General features: G+C 42.1%; 1 protein-coding gene and 1 long non-coding RNA gene across 11 annotated transcripts in view; one reads left to right on the forward strand and one right to left on the reverse strand.

The window, feature by feature from the left end:
- COBL (cordon-bleu WH2 repeat protein) overlaps positions 1 to 8,845 on the reverse strand; it is a 150,767-nt gene extending 141,922 nt beyond the window's left edge. For 7 of the 9 annotated variants that reach the window (XM_040695853.2, XM_015282316.4, XM_015282312.4 and 4 more), the window contains exon 1: positions 8,651 to 8,845. In XM_040695853.2, coding sequence (XP_040551787.1) covers positions 8,651 to 8,694 — 44 coding nt within the window. In that variant the 5' untranslated portion in view covers positions 8,695 to 8,845. Of the gene's footprint in view, positions 1 to 8,283; positions 8,440 to 8,650 lie in introns of those variants that run through there. The other 2 variants (XM_046929133.1, XM_025147765.3) reach the window with 2 other exon arrangements.
- A 174-nt stretch (positions 8,846 to 9,019) lies between these two features.
- The window catches only part of LOC107052647, a 33,316-nt gene continuing 19,906 nt past the window's right edge, over positions 9,020 to 22,429 (forward strand). For both annotated transcript variants that reach the window (XR_005857519.2, XR_001465263.4), the window contains exons 1-2: positions 9,020 to 10,907; positions 14,373 to 14,519. This is a non-coding gene — a long non-coding RNA (uncharacterized LOC107052647). The remainder of the gene's footprint in view (positions 10,908 to 14,372; positions 14,520 to 22,429) is intronic.

The raw sequence follows: 22,429 nt of genomic DNA on the forward strand, positions 1-22,429 counted from the left end.
TCTGTGTTTAGAGAGTCTCTTTCTAAATAGTTCTACACAGACGGTACAATCTGCAAAAATTGAATGGGAAGGAGAAAAAAAAACAACTAAATTTATTACTTAGAAATGCAGTTTAACTTTTTACCCTCTTAAGTACACAGTAATTTGTAAAATCCACAAATACCTTAATTTAACTTAAATTACTGTTCTGTAATTAGCTGTGTAAAAGGCAAGGCATAGCTATTGTCTTTTTTCATTTCTTTTATATTTTGTGTCTGATGGTAGACTCCATCCATCACATGCAGATTTGTCTTAAAATAGAAAACCCGGGTTTGGTAAGAAGGAATTAATGTTGCATTAATACACGCTCAGGAATAAGAGACTCGACATGACAACAGGGTTCTTCAATTTACTAATTTAAGAATAGAATTAAAAATATACTCCAGTGTTAAATTAAAACTTTGATTTAAGGTTGTATTAAGTTGTCAAGTGATGCCCAGGCCAAACCCAGCCCAGCCGGCCTTGGGGGATGCCCACCCACCACACGGCCCATCTTGGGAGGACAGGAAGCTCCCCAGGCTGCAGATAGAGCTTGGGACAGGAAATCAGCCCCAGTCTGCCTCCCTCCAGAAAAGGAGCCACGGCATTCAGCAGTCCTCAAGGAGCAGCAAAGTGGCAGCAGGAAGAACACACATTGCAAAAGACACACAGTTATGGACACCAGGCACCAGAGCATTACTTTTGCATGCTATTAGATGACAAAATGATTCTCCAGTTCAGCACAGGCAGGGAAACAGAAGTAATTAAAGGCAAGCAAAATAAATAATTGCATTGATTACAATGTAGCAACATGATCTGACTTAGCTGTAACTGTATGCAGTGAATTTGTAGAATCAGTGTTGGCAAGACCTGAAGGTGTCACCACTCCAGGATTTCAATCACACCAAAAGCCAAAAGCTTGGTATCCTTCTCAAGGAGAAAGTCTCAATAACTGAGATTTGTCAGCACAGAACACAGCACAGCGTGTTCATCAGAAGGCCCTGTGAGCAGTGTGACCAGCCCCAAACAGAGAAACAGCACTGATCCTGAAACGTGAGATGTATCCCCTGAGAAACCAGGAGTAATTTCTTTGGTATCTGCGTAGGCTTTGGGAAGCGTAGGCTTGGTACCAAGAGAAGATACTAAAAAAGAGAATATATATATACACACACACACGCACACAGAAAAAAAAAAGCAGAAATCTGGAGTCAGACCAAGGTACTCCCTTATCATCGTCCAGAACCATTGTCACACGGTTCAGAAATACAACACTGCAGGAAGAAAAGATAATAAGAAGAACACGGGAAAAGAAAGGAAAGTTTATTCCTTCAAATCTGGCTGAAACTATAGATTGAGATTTTGGAGACTGCTCTTATGGAACTGAGAGAAAAAAACAAAATGGAAAACACACGTCCTGTGTGCAGTGTATTTGTGTAGATGGTATTTTTGCTGCATATGCAAGATAGTAGCTTCAAACGAAAAATAAACATAATAAACAACTCTCATGAAGAAAGAAAACAAAGGAAGGAAAGGTCGCTTAAGCACAGAAATAAGAACAAAAAAAATAATTGATTTATCCCAAAATAACTTGGGGTATTTAGTATCTTTTTGGAACCTACCAGAGCAAGAAAAAAAAAAGCTGATTATATCCTGAAGTAACTCTACACAACCTACACAGAAAATAAAAGAATCATTACTACTGTAAAGGCCTTATTTGCTCTTACATTGGAAGGATGCTGCCACAGTTCCCAAGAGACTTCAGGGGCAAGCACAACTGCATCCCCACTGTGTGGAGCAGGAAGAAAGAAATGTGCTTTTGAAGGTAAAGTCATGTAGACAATATAAAATTGAGCTCTTTGCAGCTTTGGAGAAGTCGTCTTTGACTGAGACCTTCCTACATCTGGCGGCTCCTCCATACACAGCAAGACGAGGGCCTTGGCCCAGCCCTGGAGGCCAAGCTCCTCCTTGTGTCGCCACGACACCATCTCCTACCACCAGCTGGCACAAGTATCGAGGAGAAAATCATAGAATCATAGAATCACAAGGTTGGAAAGGACCTACAAGATCATCTAGTCCAATCATCCTCCCATTACCCTTGCTACCACAAGCCACTAAGCCACATCTCATAGCTCCTCATCCAGACTCCTTCTAACACTGCCAGGGATGGCAACTGCACCACGTCCCTCAGCAGGCCATTCCAGTGCCTGACCACTCCCTGAGAGAAAAAGTTTTTCCTTGTCTAATCTAAATTTCCTCTGGTACAGAAAAAAAGCTGATTATATCCTACAAAACCAGCAGTCTATCCCCAGACAAAAAAATTGCCTTTTCAGAGGAAACAAAAAAATGATACGCAACCAGAACAAAAAGGTTGCATATCATCGTAATACAGATGGAGGCACATATGCTTACTAAAGCAATGTTTGAAAATTTAGAAAGCACCTCATCAACCAGCAATGTTACTCAATTTAAAACTCTGTGTAGTTGTGTGGACTTGAAAGAAACATAATTAATTATCACTTGTGGAAAAAATAACAGTTCCATTCTGCTGGCTCAACATAACGACGGTGTTTCAGTAGCAGCTGATTGGCTCAGGCTGCATTTACAGTATAAAACACCCAACACGTGGTGATGGAAAACAGGTGTGGTGAATGGAGAATGGTACTGCTTGTTAGTTGGCCTCACTGAAAATAGGAAGGAACTCATCTGATTAAGTGCTTCTGGACTGGTGCTTGTTGTTAAACTTCATAGTATATCTGTATTTAAAACACTAGTAACACAAAATGTAATTTTTGTGCTCAAGCTCTGTGCCAGCAGTGCGACTTTGCATCTTATCTGTTTATTTTATTGGGTAAGGGGAATTTTAACCGTTAGCACCACAAACCAGAATAGCTCAGTAAGACGACTTTCTTCAGGCTTTGGCATCATTGCTAGGGCTTGCAACAGAAACACCAATTTCAACACGACAGATTTGGGAATACCACAAGGCTCCTATTTTTTTTTTCTTTTTGGCTTTTTACTCAAAGCAGAAGGGACTTTCAGGTGGTCTTGGCAAATCCTGTGTAGCAACAGTTAGTGCAGGATAAACCTTCACCCCTCCCATGCACAGCAGGTCCTTGTATGTGGTTCTCTGTAAGCTGGTTCCCAAATGGCCTGGCTGTTGGTTATTAGGTGAGAGACTCTCCATCACACCTTAGCAGGCTATGCCATTTTGCATATGTCACCATAACACAGAGAAACTCACAGACCTGCCTTCTAACTTAGGCACAGCTCGATCTCCTTCAATAAAATATAACTTATCAGTGTGGTATTGCTTTTTGATTCTCACAGAAAGTTTTATAGCGCCATCACTGGCGTGATCACAGGAGACTGCTGACTTCCCATGCAATACATTGCAAGGAACACACGAAACACAGCTGAACACCATGTTGAGTTTACTGGATCAGCAGTTAGAATTATTATTATTAAAATTTTTGGTCCAATATATTCCCCCTATCTGGAAACTACAGTGATAACAAAGGTGCATTATAACCACTTTAGATGTCTTTTTTTCCCCCCCCCATCCCTGTTGACAACTGCACCAACACCCAGTGGCTTATGCAGCTTTTCAGCTCGGTGAATAATGAAACCTAAAAGCTTTCTGATTCTAAAAGCAGGCATTGGGCACTGTGTACAGCAGCTATCCCAGCGCTGCCCTGCCACTCAACCTCTGACTCACTCCTTGGCACATCGCTGGCATTGTAATGCTGAAACTATGACAACAATACACTATTCCCAGGATCCCTTATTTAATGATAAGCAGACCAGCTCATGGGGCAATTGATAGCTCTGGAAATGCCCTGTATGTTAAGAGGATTAGTGTGTGCTGCGACATCCACTATCTGGAAATGCAGCTACTCCTAAAAGATTCTTAAATCAAAAATTTGGGTGGAAACAGAGATGGTAAGCCTTTTTCCCATTGCTGGCTTCTAATGCCGGAGCTGGCTTAACCCACTAAGCAAAAATTACATTTGTAAAGACCTTTCAGTCTGTCAGAAAAAGCATTAAAGTGTCAAAGCTGTCAATTTTATGGAAATGACAATGGCAAAGCACCACAAAAAGCTGCAGTATGCAGAAGATTGCCATTGCCAGAAAATCAAGTGTATGCTGATGCTGAGAGAGTAGCTAAAAGCCAAGCACAGGGGAAGGCTTGTTCAGGCTCTGAATTAGGATTCAGAAGAAGAGAGTTGTTTCTCCAGCTCTGCCACAGGCCTCCTGGCAGCTTTGAAGCAAGCCATGCAAGCACGGTCGCCTATCTGCCTGTATAACATGGACTCCCTAAATCCATTTATTAGAAGAATGTTCTTAGGAAGCCTTCATAAATGCTTTTAAAACAATTCAAGATCATGACATTGAGTCTTAATACATACTTAAAGCACAATAGATGTTAAAGACTATGTACATATATTCAAGAAAAGTCTAATTCTTTTGTTGCATGGCAAAAAAAAAAAAAGAAGGATTAACTACACACTAAGCCACCATATATTTATCAAACTGACTTCCAAATAATTTGAGAAGTTGCTTTTTACCTTTACCATCATCTAAAACTGCACAAATGAGGATGGTCAAAATTGTAATCAAATCTCCTCTCCCAAATTTTATCCACTGCAGCATTCTGGAAAGTCACCATGATTGGTGCAGCTTGCCCTGATGGGGCAGTAAGTGAAGTCTGTCCCATCAAAATGCAGTGCTACCCCTGCTGAGTATTTTTATAGAGACAATAAATTTGACCATGATGCAAAGTTACAGAAGCAAAAGCTGCAGAAAAAATGAAGTTGGAACTACAGGAAAAAAAGACATGAAGAACGTATGAAACAGCAGATAGAAGGAAAGGTTCAACTCCATCCAACAGTGGCAGTGATGGCACAAAAGAGTAAAATGAAAAAAATATGGAGAATATCCATAGGAAAGAAAATAATGAGACAATTACGAGACTGGGAAAGTGAAAAAGTGAAAACAAATCTTCAATATTCTGGACAACCCAGAAATAACACTTTAAGAAGTAGACTTCTAGAAGGGAGGGAAAACAAAAATGAAGAAAGGAGAAATGGGAAACCAAAACTCAGAAAGAACAGCTGTTGGGATTGAACTGCTCTGCTTTATCTCACCCTTTTGCTTATTCATACAGTTAGCTCACTTATCTTCAGCAATCCTGAGATATTAGTCACGACTGAAAACGCCTATGTTTTGCAGGTCAATAATCGCGTTCATACAGAAGTGCAAAATACAGCAAAACCCGCCCTATTTCAGTTTACGTAATAGCAAGCTCAATTCTTCTGTTACTCTTACACTATTTTTTTTTTTTTATGTGATCTATCTCCACTGACACAAGAAGTAATCTGAATTCCAATCACTGGTGAGAGGAGAACAGGGCTAACACTGGTGGCGGTACCAACAATGTGCATACTCATAAGAACGCCATCTGAATCCCGCAAGAGAGGTGTACAGACAAACCGGAGCACAAGATGAAGGATAACACCAGAAGTACAAGTGGCAGCCTTCCAGATGGCCAGCAAAGGTACTGCCAATACAAGAACCCTACTTTTCTACCATGCTACCTACAGTGACATGCAGTCATCGTCCTTTGCCATCCAGCACTCTGCACATCACGTGAATGTCTCTCATAATACAAAGTAGGTGAAATATTAAGCTGAAAAATGGGAAATTTTCAAGATTAATTACATGGTTGTTTCCATATACCTTAAATGTTGTAACATCTGAAGGTGAGAAATGGCAGGGCATTAGTTGTTTTTTTCTGTTTGTTTGTTTTCAATTTTTACTTTTTTTTAAAGATGGATGTACAATTTCACAAAGCAACTTGCTTACAGAATAGAATAAAAGGAGAAAGTTTCAGCAAGTTCAGATGTGTGACTTACGCTTTACCCAGGGGTTTGCTTTTCTGAGTTCAGCATGTAACGTCACTGCTGTTTCGCAGTCTTTATCTGACTTACACGGTCACATCAGTCCAGTAGATAAATCACTCCAAAGCAGGTGTATTAGCATGTGCCTCTATTTGTGATAAGATCCTGTGAGACAGGGAAGGAGTCTGCAGTACAAGAAATAAAGGTCCTACTCTAAACAAGTTGTACAGGTGCCTTCTTAATGTAGGCACTTCTCCCACCTGTGCTGCAGGTTGCAGAGGAAGCCCCCATGTCCAGCACTGCAGCACAGAGAAGCACCCCTACGCCATGGGCTCCAGTGGGAGGTGACAATGCTTGCACTCACAGAGGATAAAGCTTTGCCCTTTCCAAGAGCCAATCCTGCACGTCCCCATTTTAGGCTTGAGTTCTCTATGTCACTTATGATCAACGTATGCCAATTTTTTCCGTGTTACAGTCAATAAAGTCACAAGTTGGACATTCAGAAGATTCAGAGGCCTCTTCTCTGCTCTCCCTACCAAAACAAATGCAGCTGCACGCACCAAGGGAGTAGGCTTTCAACAACTGTTTTTCCCTCTTCCAATCATGCTCCCACTGCACAACTACATAGCAAATCCCATGTTCTGCATTCATAGATTCTCATTCCATAGAATGGCCTGTGTTGAAAAGGACCACAATGATCACGTAGTTTCAACCCCCCTGCTATGTGCAGGGTCACCAACCACCAGACCAGGCTGCCCAGAGCCACATCCAGCCTGGCCTTGAATGCCTCCAGGGATGGGGCATCCACAGCCTCCTTGGGCAACCTGTTCCAGTACTTTACTACCCTCTGTGTGAAAAACTTCCTCCTAGTATCTAACCTGAATGCATTCAATGTCTTAAATTCACATTCATAACCTAAAATAAATGTTAATTAAGTAAGGCATTATGGACTTGATAAAGCCTCAAAGAACTCATGTCTAGCCATTAGCATTAATAAGATTCTTCGGACTGACATCCACAATTATTCTTGAAACAGAGCAACAGGAAAAACCCTGCAGCAACAACACAAACAGCATCTTTTCCTTCACTATTTAAGACAAAAGCAAACAAACAAAAACCCATCAGCATCCTACTTTTAAACGTGCAATTCCCAGCAGCTGTGCCACAAACACATGCATCCAGTTTACCCACGAAGAGCACACAGCAGAGCTGCTGGACTCTACTGAATGATACATTAAATCAGCAAACTGTTTAACAAGGGAAACTCTTAACATTATTGTTAATGATTTACATACAGACAAAACAGCTCGGCCTAAATTTTGTTAAAAATTATAAAGCTGAGATCATTTTAACCCCTTGCTTTCAGAACTGCCTGCTAACTCAGTCAACAAGCTGGGAATGTACAGCGCAGTTCTGCTGCTGCAAAAGGAACACATTTCTGCCACAGTCATCTAAAAATCCGTGTTCCCAGATAAGTTCCACAGATGCTGCTGACATCTGGATCCCTACAGGAAGTGACAAGGACAGAAGAAGCTATCCTCTTGTTATGCTTTCCTGGCCAATTACCTCACGGAACAAATAAAACTTAATTAGGGAGCAAACATCCATTGATTTCCAATACTGATGTTGGAAATTCAGAGAATTAGGTACTGCTCAGTGAAATCCACAGCTGACATCATGGGCACATCCAGGCTGAGATTCTACAGCTTCCAAGGAAAAGCAAGAGCACTTCAGCACTTAAATGAACTCAAGGCAAACAGTGCTGAGTACACAACAGCTTTGCCACCAGTATACTGTTGTACAATATCACAAGTGCAGCGTAACCTTAGGATAGATTCTGCTCTCTGGGCTATGCTGGGACCATCCACGCGGTATCTATCTACTTGTGGAACCAGCTCCACGCTCACAGGGACAAAACTACCTGTTTGTGAGTTCTATTCAATATACTGCTGAGCTTTGAGGTGCAGAAACGAGCAGCAGCTTTCTCATTCCAAACTCTAACTAAACTCTGCGTACCCAGCAAACAGGACAAGATTATAATCAGCATTACATAGAGAGGAGTGCTTCTTATTCTTCAAAGCACTCACAGAGGAAGCCAGCCTTGCTTCCCGAGTCCAAGAAACATTACACACAGTTCTATTACTGCAGCATCTTGGCATCTTCTCTTCACCCACTGCCCCCCGCTCTAATTTTGAGTCACTCACTATAAGACTTCCCATCAAATAAAGAAAAGATGGAAATTAAAGATTAAAAAAAGCAAAAAGCTACGTTAGCCCTCAAGCACGTACTTTAATGCTGCTTTTTATTTAAGTGAACTTATGACATAAATATTGGAACTTCAAACAAAAATAACAATAATAAAAAAAACCTTCAGAACCAACCGCAGTCCTCCTCAGTGCGAGCGGGCAGCGTGAAGCAGAGCAGTGAACTGCACAGACCGTTCAGCACAGCTCTAAACCCGCCTTGCTCCCGCTCCGACCGAAGCGATCCCACCTCGCTGCCGCTTCCTTACCGGTCGAACCCCTTCGACCCGCCCCTCCACAACCCCTCGCCCACTCGCGCCTGCCACTCGGGCCGCCCGCTCGGCCCAGCGGCCCTCAGCCCGCTCCCCGGCCCCAGCGCCGCCCCACTCCCGCGCCCCGTGCTCGGGCCGGGCGGCACGGCGGGGCCCCGGCACCTGCCGGCAGCGAGGGCGGCCGCTCGGAGACCGAAGCCGAGGCTCGGGGGTGACTTACCCGCTGGGCGGCTTGCCGGCCGTGGGGCGGACGAGAGTCTCCATGGGTGTTCTGAAGGGTCCCGGCGCAAAGAGAAGCGAAGGTCGAAGAGGAGAGGGAAACGGGGCAGCGAGTGAGCAATGTCCCCCCACGCCCGCACGCTTTCTCCCCGGCCCGGCCGCGCTCCCGCAGCCGCTGGCGGGGCGGGGAAAGGGCAAAGTTACCGCTCCCCGCTCCGCGGCGGGCGGCACTCCCGGCTTGGGGCGGGAGCCCGGCGGGAAGGAGGGAGGAAGGCAGGGAGCGCGACGGCCGCCCCCAGGGCCGGGACGGACACGCCGCCCGAGCTGTGACTGGTCGACCGGGCCCTCCTACCTGCGGGCGCTCGGGGACAGAGCAGCGGGTGGTTCCGCAGCTGCCCGCTCCCCTCTCACCGGCCCGTGCGGGGGTGGGGGCGCACGCGGAGCCGTTTCCATGTGAGCGCCCGGGACAAACACAAACACGGCCGCCCCCGCCGCCCACGCACCGGGCGGGCACCGGCGGGGGGATGGAGGCTTCTGCGGGGCGTCCCGGGGCACTGTCCCCTCAGCCCACAGCAGCGGGCGAAGCTGTTACCCCGCTGCCTGCGGGGCCGGCGGCACCTTAATGCCTCAGCCGTGTCAGAAGCACTGCACGTCGCCCAGCAGAGCAACTGTTATCCTTGTGCGGGAAAGGAAAGCTAGCTGGGCGCTTATGTTATCGGAGGATGTGCTTACTCTCCGACGTGCCTCATTTTGGGCACCCTGGCCCCTCGCAGGCATTTCAGGAGTTCCTCTGCTCCTCTCCAAGCCTCTCTGTTCGCTTCACCTTGCGTTCCGGGTCGTGGTAGCAGATGGGCCAGGCCACCGCCAAAGCAGGGAGTGGGAAAGCTGAGGGGGGTGAAACCCCATCACAGAGCTGAGGGTAGGGGAGCTGCCTTGGCCATCTCCCTTCGACAGCATGAGGACTCTCCTCAGCTCCTGGCAGATCAGCAGGAGTTGAGAGCACTGCTTTCTATTTCCTCCTCCCCATCCCTGTCGTACAGAGAGGGCTTGATGGTGAGTGATCGTGAGGGAGACAGCTGGCCATCCTGCCATAGGGAATGAAAACAATATTCTGCAGAAGCAAAGCATTGCAGATCTCTGATTTCCCTGTTAACGTGGATAAAAGTTCATTGAGTCACCACGACTCAGTAATTGTCTCTGGTCATCTGAGGCACATGTCATGCTAATGAGCCACACTTGTGGCTCATTACTGTAAGTCTGTAACTTGTGCCCCTATGAAAATAAATAGCCTGGCTTGCATATGTTATTTTGTAAGGGAATTGGTCTCTCAGTTGCAGTCTCCCTGCTATCACTTACCAGAGTTCCAGAAATGAATGGTGATCCCAGAGAAGCTGTGGGTGCCCCATCCCTGGCTGAATGGAGCTCTGAGCAGCCTGATGTAGTAGGTGGCAGCCCTGCCTATGGAGCTCTGAGATCCCTTCCAACTCAAACCATTCTGTGATTCTGTGATTCAATTAAACCACAGGATCTCAATTTCATAGCGCTGTATATCATGCATTTAGTACATTTTAATTTCCCATTTTCACTCCTAAATCTAAATGATCACTTTCTTACTCTAGAACACATGCTAAAGCTGCACAAACACAAAACCTCTACCAAACCCCAAAGGTCTTCCCTCCTCAAGAGCAAACTTCACTATTCTGCTCCAGGAACCTGCAAGAACTTCCCGCATCCCACTGTGCTGTGCTATACCTGAAGGAAGGTGTGCTCACCCCGCATCCACCTGCTCTTCCCTCCTCCACTCACACCCACCCACATGTCCAGTGACATCCTTGTGGTGGCTGTCCTGCAGAGCAGCACTCTCACTGTCTTCCTCACTGCCCACAGTCCTGTTCCAGTTTCTCTCACCCTTTCCCATTAGCGTCACTGTTTCACTCTAGTTTATTCTCTAGCAGCATTGCCTAAATGTTTTCTGTTTGATAGCATTTTTTCTTCAATTCCTATAAAACAACATTCTTAGAGTTTATAAAGGCTGCCACAACCCAGCAGTGAATAACAAAATAGTATTTGCTTATTACGTTCGCTTTATTTTATACAGCACAGTGAAAGACTGTCATCAATCCCTGAAATCACCATCTCAATGCTGCTCCAGAGTGCCAGGAGCAGTAACACAGACTGCCCACATCCAAAACCTTTCAGTCCCATTTCGCTGATGGAAGAGCCAAGGGGGATTTGTGGAGCACGCACTGTGATGCAATGTAAGAACTTGCCTTTGGTGTACAGGCTCCTTGGCACCCAGCCCAGCCCTCAGAAAAGGGCAAAGGCTGTGCTTCTGGTATGCACTGTCATCCCACCATCAGGGTGCTCTGCTCAGATTTTAGGCATGGGGCTTTGGTGCTGAGAGGGGCTGTAGGAGAGCTTGCAAATCTCATTAAACATCAGTTAGATTGAACATATTTACATCTTCCCCCCTCCAAAAAAAAAAAAAAAAAAAAAAAAAAGAAGAGGGGAATTTTAACTCTTTCCAGTCTTTATGAGAGATCTGTCCTTATGAGTAGGATATTGTGCTTGGCTCTGTCTATAATGACATAGTAAGTCTCAGAAAAGTTTCAAGGAACTTAGGAACAGAAATTTTATTTTCTTTTGTGGTTTTAGAGACATAGCGTAACAAGCCTGTGATGTCATTTGAGAACCCCAAATAAGACAGAAAGAACCAAAAAAAGGTACTAATAAAGTGAAAATATGACCAAGAAGCCATCTAAAAGAGCACGTGGATATGGATAGCGATGTTGTTTTAAATACTATGGAGCTACAGCTGAGATAATTTATATTTCTAGTGAGTTATCATTTGGTAATTACCACAAAAAGATTGAGCACCATCACACACAGTGGAGATAAGGAAGGAGGGTGTCCTTTTGCTTTTGAGAGTATTTCAGAGCATGCATACAGAGCGTGGGATGTGATACACACTGGGGAAGAAAGCAGTTTAAAACTGTGATGTTAATAGAGCAGAAGGAATTTCTGTGAACTCTGCCATCAGGAAATTAAAAGTGGGTTATATTAAATGTGGCTAAAAGTGGACATAGCAGACACTGGCATAACTCAGACTGAGCCTGGTATGTCTCTACAGTGTACTGACACAGTCTTGAATCTATGAGTGGTTCACTCTTTGGGGATTTTATTTTAAAGGTTTTATTTTAAAGGTTGGATATTGGATGAATAAGCATGTAATCAATGTTCTTCTCTTTTCCCCAATAATGTTATGGTTTGTTGCTTTTCCCCAACATTTCATTCTGTATATTTTGGACGAGTAACCTTCTATGTCTTCTGTTTTCTACCATTCCTGTTAGGGGAACTTTTTTAGGATTTGAAACCCCAGCTATAGTCTGTAGGTAAACTAGCCTTAATGAAAGGATGTTTAAAGCACAGAATATTGGCCTCAGCGAGTGACTTAGACCTCATGTTCTTGGGCTTAGCTGTGGTCAGAGTTTACTTAGGAAAGATGCTAATATAAGATGCTTCCCAAAATCAAGGAGTTGCATCACTCATACTCATCTGAGAACAACATAGGGGAAGACGATGCAATTATCTAGGGAAAATATTAAATTATTCTTTAAGAGCATATCATATTATATGATTAAGAAAACATCTGGGCTATCTTTACCAGCTTGTGAACTAAACTGCTTTAGCTACTTGGTGTAAATGTGTCTTCCTTGTGCTGAGGTGGGTAATCCTGCTTAACATGCTGGTCAACGTGACCCAGCTACAGCCATTACTTGCTGCAAGGATTTTGTTCTTTGTTTATTGAGCCAAGAAATGTCTGAAATTGTCAGAACAGCATTTCAGAAAAGACTCACAGCCTCCCAAATATCAGTGCCGCTAACACTCCCTCCAACGTTACTACTTTCTGTAATGAAAAGATGTTGTGCTATGCTTAGAAACATCCGCTCCATTTTCTTGGAAGAGAAGTAGAGCTTTTGGATCACTCTGCTCAGCAGGACTAGCAGAAGGGGAAATTCAATTAGCCTTCTGTGTAAACATCCTTCCATGCATCTGAAAACAGATTGTTTTGAAGCAAAATCATAGCATGGCACTTTACTTCAGCATGACACTTTTCCAGTCATTGTAGTATAGACAGGCCACACTTTAGTACAGCAGGGTAGGACTGACAAGAGGATGGCAAAAAGGACGTTCTGTGTATTGTCCCATACAATAACGAAGAATAGAGAGAGCTCTCGCTGCATAAACTGTTGACATGGCATGTTCCATATTTCCCTTATACAGCACAGTGTACACACAGCAACACATGGCTCCACCATATAAACCTTCCTGTGCCACTCCCACGTACAGCAACCTAGCTTCCTCTGAGCAACAACTGCTTGCACTGTAAATAGAGGCAGTAAAGAATGCCTTCTTTGGAACAATGACTTTTAGGCAAGAATTGTGCTTCTAAACTTGAAATAACTTAGACCCCACAGTGACATAATGTCTTTAGAAAACAATTCTCAAGTGCCTTGTGTCTGCACTGAATATTGAATACCAGAGTTTCTATTTCAAGATGGCTATTTCTGTTTTCATATATATAATATAAATGAGCTATAATCAGAAGAATTGTATCCACAGTCCTCTCTGTAAATATTAAACACTGAATGAGGACAATCTTTATCAGCAATGTCTACAACTATCTTTAACCTTACAGACTTAGTGAAAAATTCTAACACTTTTACATAGATGTTTCACTGCAGTCTTTCACTGAAATTTAGAAAGTTTTAATCTTTAGTAAGTAGTGGTATCTCAAGGTTTCATTTTGAAACTTCAGGATGTATAAAAAAACAACAGAAATCTTGTAGAGTTTCAAGATTACTACGTAATTCTAATTTTACACTTGCATCACCTGGTGCATGTTTCATTTATGATACTTAATCCAGATTGATAGCAGCATAAAATGAAAACAGGATTTGGTTCTGCATTTAAATCAAAGCTCATATGCCACAGATAGAGACATACATGTATGAACTTATGCAAAAATAGAAAAGTAGCAGGCTTTGTCTGCTGGTGTATTTATTTTTACTTAATTTGTGTTTGCCTTAGGTGAACAACACCTTAAAGCACGCAAAGATTTAGACATGTGAAAGTTCACCAGTATTATGTTGAACTTCTATTTGATTCTTTAGAAAAAGTAGGACCCTTTAACATATTATCTCCAGAATTCTCTATAGACTGAACATATACTTAATAGATCCAAGCTGTAAAATGTGGGGGCTACATGCACCCCCAAAAGCCTAAATCACTGAATTATAGTAATATGAGAATCAGACCCCTAAAGGATAGAGCTTCAATGGATGCTGTTGTCAGGAAAGCGTCTGAAGAAGGCAAGTGAATTCTGAAGACTGACATACATAAGACCATATATGCAATTCATACCAAGGTTGCAAATGTGAGGAAGTAAACAAACAAACAAAAAGCTTACCTTGAGGAATTCTCACTGGCATATTTGGATTGTCATCATGTACAATACATTTTTTAGCCACTACCAAGTCATGGCACATTCTCTGGTGCAGAGGCTGGTTTCCCCACCACCCTCCTTTCTGGGGCCTGCGAAGCTTTAACTCTCCTTTCATACATTTCAGAGGCACATTTCATTTTGTCTCATCACTTTTTTCTTTTTTTTTTTTTTTATAACATACCTTGAGACCAATCCTGCTGCTTATCTTTCTTTCCAGAAGGTACAGATTAGCTGGGTATGGCAGAAGAAGAACAGAGGTCTTCCAAAGATGTCCAATTGTACAGATCCAGGAGAAGTTGGGCTGAGGTGATGTATACAGCTGCTTCACCACAGTGTCACTGGACAGCTGCAGATACAAGAAAAGGTAATGCTTTACTTTTTAGCAAGGGCTGTGGTCAACTTCCTCACCCTGCTCCTAAAAGCAACATGTAATTAGAAACATGAAAAAGTATTTGAATAAACAAGGAAGAGATTGGATTAGCCAATTAGCAAAGAAGGGTTGATGAAATACAAACTACCAGGTGAATAACACTGGCCTGATCCATATCCTCCTGATATTAGCAAGGTTTTCTACTGGCTCTGTTTTTTCCAAATTTTTCACATCACTTGTAAACATGGGCAGTAATTACTGTGAATTTTACACAGCCTTTATTCTTGTTTCCTCCTCTCTTCCTCTTGAATGTGAAGTTAATCATATCTTAATCATACCTCTAGTCACTTGTATTAGTGCACCCAGGAACAGTCTGTAACTACCGCTTGGACAGAAACCTGTCTTTCACTTGCCCATGAAGGCCAACATCAAAGGGAGTCTTCAGTGCGCCTTAAATAACCTGCATGTTGTATTAGGTGGTTGATTAACCTTTGGTGACTTTTTGTTTCTCTGTCCTCTCCTAGTTTGTCAGCTCTTCTCACCCTGCATCCTCAGTGTAGGGGAGGAGTGTAAGTTATGACATAGTTAAACTGAAACAACACTCCCTTTCTTTAGGTGAGTCATCTGCAGTTATCCAAAAAATGTGCAGCATGAAAATTACCTCTGGTTTGGAGGTATTAAGAATACAAAGTAACTACTTAGACTTACTTCGGAAAAATAAATATGGAAAACTTCTAATTCATAAATAAATAAAACTAATTGCCTACCATTCATGGTAACTGACTGGAACAACCAGATTAAAGAGCCTCTTGTGCATTTGCAACCAGACACGTGAGTGGGGCATTGCACTGCTACATTGCTTGCAGGACTGCCCAGAAAGCAAACGGTGATGCAAGAAGCTGCACTTGGTTTCTCCTCTGCCTTGTGGCAAGGGCATTGCCTGCAGTAGTCTGGCACTGCACCCAGTGTCCAGCCTACTGGCACAGCTCTGCCTTCTAGAAGAACAGGCAGCAAGCCAAACCCCTACAGTTCTCTACCTTCTCCCTCCTCAGAGGGACAACAATGGTGGAAAACAAGAGTGTTGCACACAGTGCAAGAGCTTTCCACACAGTGAACATATGACAGAAGTAAACTCACTCTTTTTAGTAAATAAACATGTATCTGTAGAGACTTAAAGGAATACATTGGTTTAATTCTTACACTGATTCATAACATGAACAATTATTAAAGAAACCCACTAATTTATATACAACTTTTTTCTTTGAACAGAATATGACAAACAAACTTATAAATCCTCTTAAAATGCATTAGATTAGTGCCTGTCACAATGATTGGGATGCTTTCACAAAACTCACTGGTGTTCAAAAATCTAGTTGTCACAAATTTGACTTCAGTAAGCACAAATGAACCAAAATGGGCATGTAGCTCTTTGCAAATTTTTACTCAAACCATATTTTGAAAACAGCCCACAGCTTCCTTGCAACGTGGTGAAAAACAAGAGCAACATTTTGACTGATCATATATGCTTTGCTTATAACACATTATACAGTCCCAGTATTTACAAAGTGAAGGCCTGCTTGAGAAAGACACCTTATGTGTGCACAAGCAGTAAACCACTGTGGGCTCTGCAGTAGCCTTCGTGGCCTGGGCCATGGCTTCTATAGAGGACTCTGAGCAAAGAATACAGGTTATCCAAACTGAAGGTTTTCATGCACTCCCACACAGCTGCTGCAGCTCAGTTGTTCTGAAACCCTTCTCTATCAGATTGCCCAATCTCAGCTGAATTGTTGCCAACTCCCAGGATACCTAGTGAAGCAACAGGTCGGCCTCCAGTGCCTGCAAAGGTACAGCTTTCTCATACCGAGATGTTTGGGTGTCAGAGCGTAGGGAAATAACAACAACTTGTGCAACTCAAGGTGTGGTGTTTTTAACCATTTGAAAAAGAATGACATTTGCGAAGGTATCATTGCAAGTTAAATTTCAAGTTTCAAATGTAAATATTTCTAGTTTTTTCAGTCTAGCAAGTTATATGTGGTTCATTTATACATGACAATTGGATTTCCAAACTGTTGTCTAATATAGATGTTATCTATTACATATATTGTCTAATACGGTTGCTGTACATTTCTTACACTACTGCTTTATGAATACCTCATTCCCTATCAATGAATAAAGACTAATAATGGCTATACATTTATAAATGGATGTAATACAGACTGTAAAGTACATATCTTTATGAATATACATATATATGATTTTCTGATTCCAGAATTTTATGTTTTCCTTTTATCCCCGTCTGCCTTTTTTTTCCTTCATCCTGCCTGACTTGGAAACTCCAAATGCCTGTGGCTTCTTGAGTGCCCAGATGAGTACAAGAGCATATTTGGGTATGCATATTAGTGCACCAAAGCAAGATCATTGCATTTATTATTGGTAAACTGAGGATTCATAAGTGAACTCTGAGATTCAGAACTCTTATTCCTAAACAAAGGTTTTTCAAGAGAAAGAGAATAGGGTCCAACAGTTGAGCCAAGAAATTAGATAAGAACTTGCCCTTTGTTTGAATTGGAAGCACAAAATGCAATTGAGTTTTGCAGTGCTCTGGTAAGCAAGAGTACAAGGACGTCATGAAAGCAAAGCAAGAACAATCCTCAATTTGATCCCTCTGAGGGACTGAATTTTGGACTTAGCCCAAAAATCAAATAATTCCCCTACATAACGTGAATTCTGAGGGGAGGGAAGCCCCAACAGAGAAGCTCTCTTTTGCCATTCATAGAGGCAAAGGGGAGCTGAACAGAGAGCAGCAGTATATGTGCTCTAAATGTTTTTGGGTGGGTTTTTTTTTTTTTTTTTTTGGTACATTATTTTACTGTGCTTGAGAGGCGTTGCAGAGAAATGGAGTTACAAAGTTTAAAGCTATAATAATAGTATTTATAGTTTCATAATTTGTTTATAGCTTTGTGAAATGTATCTGGGGAAATTGGTGTCCCAGTCAAAGGCAATGACCAACCTCTGGTAACGAGTGCAAGTTTAGCAGTGAGCAGGGAAGTCACGAGTTGTTGTGCTACAGGCTGTACAAAAACTGAACAGTCTGTAGCACAATTTCTGTATCTTATTGAAGGTCTGTGTCCATTTCCCACTCAGTTCAGTTCAGCTAATGGCTGACATCTGTACAAGTCATGAGCCATGGTTATTTGTCTTACAGGGGTCTACTTGCTAGTGTCCATGGGCTTGGGAGGGCTGGAGGCATGGCTGGCAGGGAGGTGAGCAACTGGCAGAACATGACTTGAAATGAATTTTTATCACCCAACAAAACTCAGCTTTCACTGATGATGGGGAAGAGACTGGAAATTGTTTCCTTACAGGAAAAGATGATGAGCTGTTAGAGCTGAAGTAGTTATAACATAAGTTACTATTACTCTGTTTACCTACCTGGTCAAATTCTTGTGGTTTTTTTTGTTTGTTGGTTGGTTTTTCCTCATAGAAAACCAGAAAAACACCTCAGCAAACAACAAAGAAAAAAATCTGTTAGGCATTTGATTTGTGTTAGCCAGTGAGAAAAATTATTTAATTCAGTGTAATTTTCCCAGTTGCCCAGGTGTAGCCTCAAGTCACTGCTGTAGGGGCATCTTTCATAGATTTGTACTCAGACCCTGCTACTGCCAGTCACATCTTGGCAGGAGGGCTGCATCTGAACAACATGAGTAGTGTTTCTGCTAAATGCATTTCATCTCCAGAGGATCCCTGCTACCACTTGTATGTACGATGGAGGCTAGTCTGTAGATATGCTGACTGTGTAGTCTATCTCATTAGCTGGAAATGGAAGCAAACAATGAGATTCCAGGGAGAAAAAAGGGCAATGTTGCATTAAAGTAATTAAATGCCATCCCAGGCTCCAACAGACTCCTTGGCTCTAAGTAATTATGAATAATGCTGGGCACACAGGATGAAACTTAATTTAGGCTACAGTTTCATAGTCACTTCAAGCTAATCTAAATTGGCACCATTTATAAAAGACATAGTCTCGCTGTCCTATCTTGTCTGTCCCCAGCAACACTATTCCCTCTTTTTTTTTTTCTTGCTGCTACTCCATTCTGTCTTTTCTCCCCCTGCATATACAGAGCAGCTTTATTTGTTTCCGTGTGTTGTGAAGTGGGGCAAGAGGTTTGCCCACTGCCTCCTGCTATAACCAAGCACACTTATTGCAGTCTTGTAGGAAAAACGAACAAAAAGCCACCCAAACCAACCAACCAACCAACCAAACAAAAAACCCCAACAACAACCAACCCCGCCAAACAAACAAAACAACCAGAAGCAGCAGAGAAGTGTTCATTATTTGGTTTGGGGTGGAGTTGGAAAGTGCTGCAGCAACAACTTCAAGCACTTGTGGAAGTGTGGCAAAACACAAGTATGGTGAAATGCAGCTAAGACACAGGACTTGGAACACCCTGGAAACAGCACTAATTCTAGCATTTTCAAGCTTAACATCATTTTATATTACTGTTGTGTAACATATTAACTTCTAGAGGTCACAGCCTATCATCCCTGACCCACTGGTCAGTCATCCAAGTATTGGCAAGCAAAATCCTATTTACTGGAGCTGGGCCTGGGCAGGCTTTCTTCCTAGCATTAAAAATATATATACAACATTTGGTTTGTTAAGATTGACACTCTTCCACCCTTGTGAAAGGGGAGTTTATTTTTGAATGATGGGAGGTTGACTGTATGAGCTGTTGATCCCATGTCAGGGAGCCCAAACTGAACTCAACAAGTTCAGCTAAATATGTGCACGTGTGCACTACTAATTCTACCTTTTGTGAACTTTATGTGTGTCTTCATGGATGCAAACTTAATTTCACAAATTAACATCTGTGCTTTTCTTGGGTAAACACACAACAGAAAATGGTTAAAGTGCAGTAGCATTTTTAAAGATATTTAAATACAAAGTACGTATAAAGGAATGGTAATCAAATAGTTACCTGTGATAATTTATAATGTCATATGCTCATTTTGCTGAAGGATGGCTTTGTTGTGCCTTAAGAGAGTAAAAGAACTGTAAAGAAAGTATAACTCAAGTGTATATTTTATTGTGATGCACAATATTGCAAGAGGTATGCAAAAGTTTCCCATTTAAACAAACACTGTTTACAAATGCCTTCTCAGTAGTGGCACTCTATTGTTAAACATTAATTCTTAGGAATGTGTATGTTGTGCAACCTTTTTACACGCTGTTTGGAACTGTTAGCAATTTGTAAGGATATTTTCAATAATTTAGGACCCAAGCACAGGTTTGGAAAGAAGTGTCCTACACAAAATATAGGAATATACACATTAAAGGTTAAACATTTTTTTAATATTTTTCTTTAAATTCCCTGGCAGTAAAGGTGCTCTGAAGTCTGTGTAACAAACATTTAGCTGTTAAAAATGGGGAGCAAAAAAGATATTGATAACTTGATCCCTCTGGTATATTTGCATTCCAACACTGGAGGAAAACAGGCCTACAAGTGCTAAAAGCAAGCTGTCAGGAAACGCTAGGGAAATAGCATAAAATTTGGGATTGTTCCTAGGGATGCAAGCAAGCAGCTGCACTATTTTTAATGCAAGCTTCCTGTTGAAATTGTCATAGGTGAGAAGTCTCTACTCCACCTGTTGGTGAAGAGGAAAACAAAAAATTCTCCATCGATAATTGTGACATAAATTGAATGAACACTTGCTCACATCTCTTAGGAAGTGTGCATCAGTAATTCTGTGTGAGCTGAATTTTCTTAGTCTTTTTGAAGGAAATGAGTCAGAACCCTTAGAGAGATTCCCCCCACCAACCAACCAAACAAACAAAAAAAGAGGCAGCCTTGCCTGATCTACTTACAACTTCAGAGGCATTTGTAGACAAGCGTACCTCAGTGTCCCAATCTCATACAGAGGTGTGTGTTTCACAGGGTTTTCTGCTTTTTGCTTACCCCACATTGATGGCCCCAGAGAAGAACATCCAGTTTGCTGAATGTTTGGCCATTTATTAGCTAGTAGAGTTATATGCTGTATGGGAATTGTTAAATCACAGCCTGAACCTCTCATAGATCAACTGAGGCGAGCACTGAATCAACTGCAGGAGCACAGGTGAAGGCAATTCACCTGTGTGACCGGAAGGGGTGGAGCTTGCTTCCACCTCTCCTAGATCCCATTTCAGGGCTGACTACCACTGAGGAAGGATCTTTTTTTGGAGATTGTTTCTTGGGGAGTTTTCTTGTGAGCCTATGGCATAGGTGACCACTTTCTATTTGTTTCTGCTTATCCTTTTTCAATGCGATAATCTTTCTAGCTTTACTATCTGTGGATACCAATCTGACCACACTATTCTATATCTTATTTGATTATATGTCACCATTCTCTACATTTGTTGGCTATACATATGCCAAGAAGCATTGCATCTCGCATCATTACTTCCCTGTTAAAGGTTTGTTTTGATGATTCCTTGGGATATTGGGCATACGCTTAAATCTTGTCTGTGGGAAAGCAAATCAGTGACCAGCAGAAACACACACACTGCATAAATGGCAGCACGTTAAAACGCTTGTCTAAGGAGATTCAGGCTGACCCTAGTAGACAGAGTTAGCTAAAATGTGCACTTGCTAGCAATATCTCTTTCAGTCAAGCACAATGCACACAACAAAGTTCAGTGTGGTGTCCAAGTATCAGAGTCAGTCCATTCGTTTAGACTCTGTAACCTCAGTTTTCCTATAAATGCACACCATCTCATTATCTTTTTGAGAGCCTGATTCTTCTTGGGGACACTTTCCAAAATGTCTGTGATAGGAAGGGATGGGGGAAATTTTTCCCATTCTATATCTGAAGCCAAGAAAAAAATCCTACAGGAATCATCATGATTTAAGAATAAACACTCTCTGCCAAACTGGAACAAGTTCTAACGGAGCAGGACTTACGATCAATTCATTTAATAAGCTTCAGATAAGGGAGTGGCAAGAAACTTTCCTGCCACCAACCATGAAAAATAGTCAAGGGAAAACAAAGCAGCCACTGCATCTCCTTTTAACGATCTACTCAATCTCAGTAGCATAAGGGCCCCAAAGGGCCTGATGGAAAACGCAGAAGAAATCAAAATCAGATATTAAGCTGCTGTGCAGAGCCAGAATGTCATTTCTCTTAAAATCTTCAGGCACCGACAGCAGCTGCAGTTAAGTAGATAGCCTTAGGAAATAACTTCTTAGTGCAAGAAAGCAGGAGAAAAGTCATTTTCTTTCCTCACATTCTTTTTGCAGTATGTGTTTTGTAACTTAAGCAACTGCTATGAAATAAAAGAATAAAGGACAGTTCTGTGTAGCTGAAAAAATAAGATAAGATAACAAGCATCTTGATCCCAAGTAGGGTCCCACATATGTTTCCATGAACTCATGCTTTCTTTGTGTATCATACCACTGAAACGCATAGACACTACTGCCTCATGGTTGGCAGAGCCTCTGAGTAGAGCTCCCGGTAGAAGGTGAATGTGAAATGAACTTTGATGCTATCTTTCATACTAAATCTGTCATACTTCAGTTCTTTGTCTTGACTATATGTTAACGTTAATGGCCAGAACCCTAGTAACAGTTATTCCATGGGCTGTGCTAGACTATACTGTCAAAATCTAGATGTAGAGGAAGCACTGAACTGGATGTTCATTCAGTGGCTGCAGTGAGATGAAGATATTGATTTCACTGTTCTACTTCTTCCCAAGTGAAAGGAAGTTTTGTGTGTGAACAAAGCATAAAAAGGATCAACAGGTGGGATGAGAAATCTGATCAGTGAAACATTACTCCATGAATAGAATGTATTATGTACGTGAGAAGTGAACCCCAAAGTTTTACCCCTCATATCATGGCTTTTCTTCATGCAAGAAGATATGTCTTTCC

Source organism: Gallus gallus, chromosome 2 (assembly GCF_016699485.2).
Source record: "Gallus gallus isolate bGalGal1 chromosome 2, bGalGal1.mat.broiler.GRCg7b, whole genome shotgun sequence".
Classification (NCBI taxonomy): Eukaryota; Metazoa; Chordata; class Aves; order Galliformes; family Phasianidae; genus Gallus; species Gallus gallus.